This window comes from Triticum aestivum, chromosome 1D, assembly GCF_018294505.1.
Source record: "Triticum aestivum cultivar Chinese Spring chromosome 1D, IWGSC CS RefSeq v2.1, whole genome shotgun sequence".
NCBI classification, from domain to species: Eukaryota; Viridiplantae; Streptophyta; class Magnoliopsida; order Poales; family Poaceae; genus Triticum; species Triticum aestivum.
In genome coordinates this window covers 496,715,941-496,721,534 of record NC_057796.1, presented here as the reverse complement: position 1 = coordinate 496,721,534, position 5,594 = coordinate 496,715,941, and the positions used below count along the sequence as shown (strand labels likewise).

At 41.6% G+C, this 5,594-nt stretch overlaps 1 protein-coding gene across 1 annotated transcript in view; it reads right to left on the bottom strand.

The window, feature by feature from the left end:
* Window positions 1-1,378: 1,378 nt before the first annotated feature.
* LOC123183423 (DEAD-box ATP-dependent RNA helicase 15) overlaps window positions 1,379-5,594 on the bottom strand; it is a 5,204-nt gene continuing 988 nt past the window's right edge. The window contains exons 3-11 of the mRNA XM_044596235.1: window positions 4,127-4,318; window positions 3,813-4,044; window positions 3,619-3,737; window positions 2,918-2,974; window positions 2,645-2,829; window positions 2,090-2,234; window positions 1,911-1,994; window positions 1,768-1,831; window positions 1,379-1,682 (exon numbers count right to left, since the gene is read on the bottom strand). Coding sequence (XP_044452170.1) covers window positions 1,672-1,682; window positions 1,768-1,831; window positions 1,911-1,994; window positions 2,090-2,234; window positions 2,645-2,829; window positions 2,918-2,974; window positions 3,619-3,737; window positions 3,813-4,044; window positions 4,127-4,318 — 1,089 coding nt within the window. The 3' untranslated portion in view covers window positions 1,379-1,671. The remainder of the gene's footprint in view (window positions 1,683-1,767; window positions 1,832-1,910; window positions 1,995-2,089; window positions 2,235-2,644; window positions 2,830-2,917; window positions 2,975-3,618; window positions 3,738-3,812; window positions 4,045-4,126; window positions 4,319-5,594) is intronic.

Sequence of the window (5,594 nt, the reverse complement as noted above, 5' to 3'; positions counted from 1 at the left end):
ATGTTGATGTCGAGGCCAACCGGCGTTGTGGTATTCCCAACGAGGTTGATGGAGTGAGGTGGTTGCAGCCCCAAGAGGGACCAGACCTGTGTCGCGCGTCGGCGAAGGATGGCGAGGTGCATCGCATCCTCATGAGTGATGTCGCACTGCGGACAGTCCGAGTCAGAGGAGAGATGGTCTTGCGATGTAAGTTCGCCATCTTGCTAAACCTATCACGACAAAGAAGCCAGCCGAAGATCTTGTCCTTGGTAGGAGCCTTGGATCTCCCGATGTGCCCCGCACTGCGGACAACGGTTATGTCTTTCACCCTTTGCTTCCAGAAGAGAACTATCTGTGTGACAACCCGTTGAAGAGATTATGTATACATGGCATAACTCGAGACGGTCAGGGTTGGGTCTTATCGGTCCAAATGATGTGACCCAACCCTGACTTGTTCATTGAACCAAAGGAGGTCGCGTCACATCAAGCAGAAGCACTCGAACACCTGACAGAGGTCACTTAGAGAAGGGGAAGAACACAACCAACACAGAGCTCACTAACATGCACCGAGTAATCACAATGAAAGCACCCAATAGTAGTTTCATCCAAGAGAAGGCAAGAAGGCTAGAGTTAGAAGTGCTCGGGCACTCTAGCTAAGACCCCGACCATCACTGATCACATCCCAACCACCATATTTGTAACACTTGAGGATTTGTATTCCTTCATTTCACATCAATAAGAACAGGAAGTAAGGTTTTACGCCGTATCCTCGGCCTCTCTTTTCAATAAGTATTCTATCACTATTTGTACACCTGACTATATGGTTTATCAACTCTTACCTTTTGGCACAAGAACGGATGGTCGGACGTTTAAGGATACACAAGGGTTCTAATTCTATAGCTTATTAACGTACAAAGGCTATGTTAAGATTTGTCCTGCACGCCAGATAAGAGCTACGGCTTTGTCAAAAAGGTCCATACAGCCACGGTCGCAATGATCTTGCGCTTGGCCGATAGAAAAAGGTTCTAAATATAGGTCTTTTTAGAGATTCTATTATAAACTATATACAAATATAGATTCCCTCATTTTACTCCGTATTATATAGAATCTTAAATCTCTAAAAGGACTTATATTTATGGACCTTATTGAAATCTCTAAAAGGACTTATATTTATGAACAGAAGGAGTAGATTATCTTAATTGTTTGTCTTCTTCAACCTCATGAGTCACCTGATTTTCATTTCGGTGCACTGACAAGTTAAAAATGCATGAGAAAATAGACTCACATGCAGCAGCAGAAAAAGAGAACCAACACACTGCATTGCTGAATGCTGAAGATGTAACAAATTTTCTGCGAGGATGGAAAACAAGAAACAAAAATATAATGATGGTTTGAAAACTTGGGTAATAATCATGATTTTTTAAAATTTCAAAGCAAACCATGCATCATACATTCATCCATCCATCCAATTCTAGCACAAGTAAAATCATTTCATCATTTGGCCTAAGTAACAAACCAACATCTCTCAGACTAAATAACAGACTAAATAGGGTACAGCTGCTGCTGCTGCCTCCACAGCAGTAGCGCAGGGCAGGGCAGGCAAAAAACAACATCACTTCAAGCAAACGTTCAAGGATTCCATCTTCTCCTTCCATCCTCCCTCCTTGCAATGTCAGGGCGGGTGGTTGCCGTCTACGAAGGCACTGCAATATCATGTCATGGAGCAACAAACAAATCAGACAGATTATACATTCCAAACAACCCACCAGCTATCTATGCGCCACTTACTGTATGTTGAAGTGTCAATCTGCTCAGGCAGCTCCTTGATGTCCACCTCAAACCGTTCTTGCACCTTCATTCATTCATAAAACAATCTTCTTGTCACTCCACTTGATCAAAATCATGCAATCCAAAAACAGAGATAGACCAACCTGGTTAAGGACGTCCGAGTCCGAGGCCGACGAAACAAAAGTTATGGCGAGCCCCTTGGTGCCAAAACGCCCAGCCCTTCCAACCTGCATGCATGCATCACCACCAAGTTAGTTTCTAGGTTACCTAGAGCAGCAGCAGCAGTATCCAAAGCAAGGAACATGCATGCATCGAGGCTTACCCTGTGCAAGTAGGTATCAGCTGAATCAGGCATGTCATAGTTTATCACAATGTTGACACGCTCAATGTCGATTCCTCTGCCAACCAAATCCGTCGCCACAAGAATCCTCTTGTGCCCTTCCTTGAAGTTCTTGTATCGGGTCAGCCTGCAAAATTAACAACCAAGTGCCGTAATCATTATCACTATTAGTATATAGCACAAAATAGCATCTCATCTGCAGCACCAGTTAATAAATACTCCCTCTGCGCATAATATAAGAGCGTTTTTTACACTTCACTAATGTCAAAAAACGCTCTTATATTATGGGACGGAGGGAGTAATTCACAAGTACTTCTTCATAGGTTAGAAAAGATGGTTGTATGTATATGCAACCAAATGCTTCTTCCCACACAGGCACAACAACCAGGAGAAACATGGTATAATGTAAAGTTTACAGAGGGACTCGCACGCACACAACTACAACAAATTTACACACAATTTGAGCAAGAGAACAACAAGACCACCATACTACAACTGGCAATTCAACAACATGAAGCAGAGAGCACATATATATACCTCTCTTCCTGGGTCATGCCAGAATGGATGCAGATTGAAGGGAAGTTGCATTCACACAGCAACTTGTTCAGCTCTGCAGCCCTGCTAACGCTCTTCACAAATATCACAACTTGGTTGAAATCAAGAGCATCCAAGAGATCGTTCAATTTTCGATTCTTCTCTGACTCTGTCAATTTTATATAGTGCTGCAAAAACAAGACAGTACAATCTCACACAGTGGAACAAAAACTAGTGAAATGAATGTGCAAAACAGTGTAAAACAACAAAAGCTACCTGAACAAGACCATGAAGGGTCAACTTTGCCTCATCATCAACATAAATTTCCATAGGCTGTAAGGGAACAAATGGTAGATGAAAGAAATTAGCATTCCAGCATCAATCTACAGGTACATTCCAAGTATCTGAATTCCTTCATCTTCAGAATATGCTGCCCCCGCGTGGAACTCAAGTTCTGCACTGTTGCACACCATATTTGTTCCAATCAAGTTCATCGGTCATTGCAACAGTGCATCACAGACAATTCCAGGCTGACGTATGGCAACATTGAAAACGAGAATCAGAACCGCCACCAGCTAAACTCCGCTGAAACTCCACATCCACCAGCTAACTCCATATGTGTGTGACTAAGTGCAGCAAACTGAACAAGTGAATCCAGATAGTTAACCTCCAGATTGGTTCCCAACTGAAACTGACCACAGCTACTGACAGATACCCAAACCACTCGAAAGACTAATAAATGGCTTCCACAGTATTGCCCTATGCAAGGTAGTAATGGAAAACAGAAGAAGAAAAAAACAACATGACGAGAGAACTCTATACATGTAAGATTACAAAAACCAAGAACAAACCTAGTGATAACTGATAACAGGAGAGAAGCCCTAGACACATGTACAAACCATATGATAACCAGTGCAGTACACGACTTAAATATGATGCACTGTGCAATTGAGATAGACATTAGGCAGGGGGATTACATCTTGCATAAATTTCTTGCAAATGGGACGGATCTCCTTGCTGAGAGTTGCCGAAAACATCATGACCTGCTTATCATGAGGTGTCATCTTGAAAATCTCCTGGACATCCCTCCGCATGTCTGCAGAATGCATACATATTTGTCATCCAGTCGAGGGCATAATGATATGATAGCAAGTGAAGGATGACAAATTACCCAGTGACTCAAGCATCTTGTCACACTCGTCAAGAATGAAATGCCTCACATTCTTCAAAGAAAGGTCCTTGTCTCTAGCTAGAGCTAGAATCCTCCCAGGTGTGCCCACAACAATGTGGGGGCAGTCGTTCTTGAGCAAATCCTGGTGTTTCTTGATGTGAACACCTCCATAGAATACAGCAACCTTTAATTCGGGCAGAAATTTGCTGAACCTCTCGAACTCGTTGCAAATCTGCACAAGACAAGGGCGGCAAATGAGCAAACAAGGGAGAAAATGTGTGGGAATAGAACAAAGCATATATTCATAAACCCACCTGGTAAGCCAGCTCTCTGGTGTGGCACAATACGAGCGCTGCCACCTGACCAGCAGTAGGATCGATCTGCTGGAGAGACGACAGGACAAAGACAGCAGTCTTCCCCATCCCAGATTTTGCTTGGCAGATGACATCCATTCCGAGGATTGCTTGAGGGATGCACTCATGTTGCACTGATGTGGAGGAAGGAACCAAATAAAATCGGAGCAGCACCCCAGTGAGTAAAAAGTGAAGCTTCTGGGTCCCGGGTTAATGGAAAGTTTTACCATATTTCCCTCCAACGGGAAATGTCAGGAGAAAGTATACCTGCATACATACCAGCAACGAAAGAATATCATCAACAAGCTGACTAAATAAAGCTGAGAACAACAAAGTTCAAAAACGATGGACCAGGTAATATAGCAAAGTTGACTAAGCTGACTAAGTAAAGCTGAGAATAGCAAAGTTGGTTCAGTTGACTTTTTCATACTCCATGCATCCATTTCCAAAACCAATGTTTGAAAAAGCGGAAAGCGTAAGCTTAAGTGTTTAAACTTGGCCAGAATTTGACTGGATAAAATGCACAGGAAAATAGGAAACATAGCACCCAAAGTGCAGTCCGCACCATAGCAAATACTACACATGAGGTTCACACAGCAAGCAAAACAATAACAACAACAAAAATGCAGTTCAGTTCAATTAGACATGTAGCCTAATAGAGATCATGTGGCCAGGATCTGAAGGAAATAGCTCCCGAACACACTATAGTAATAAGATAAGGATATTGCAATTTCACAAAATCAGAAGTGTAGTTCTGAAAAAGCCCAATTCCAGCCAATTTTTTTAAAGAAACGATTACTCAGTCGCTTAGGGGCAAAATCAAAGCGTTTAGCCATGGCTCAGCGCTTATGCATGGCTTAAAAACGCTTTCTTGCACACTGTGCAAAATACAGCAAACTTTGCTACATTATTGAATATATATATATAGATAGATTTCTGTTGGCTTGGCTTAAAGCTTAAATTGACAGGTTACAAGTATGTTATTGTAAACATGTTATGTTTAGCATCTAAGTATTAATTAATTAACTAGGTCGGTATGTTGCAGTTTACGCATCTCTTGTTAATTTGGTTGGCATATTTTCGCAACAGGCTTGTGGATTTATTTACTTATGCTGGTACTAGTAAAACAGAGACAAGTAATTAATTATTCCTAGACAGCGAAATGAATTAGGGTCGAAACTTTTCTACACTATTGAATATATGCACTTAGATTTCTTTGGCTTAAGCTTACACAAGTGTGTTGATGTTATGTTAGCATCTCATAATTAATTTGGTCGGTATGTTGTTTGTTAATTCATCAATTTTCTGGCAGCAGGCTTGCGGATTTATTTATTTATTTATTTATGCTACGAGTAGTAATTAATTATGCCTAGACGGTGGAAGGAATTATAACTTGGTGAAACCTGAAAGAGGCGAATCGAGAAAGAAA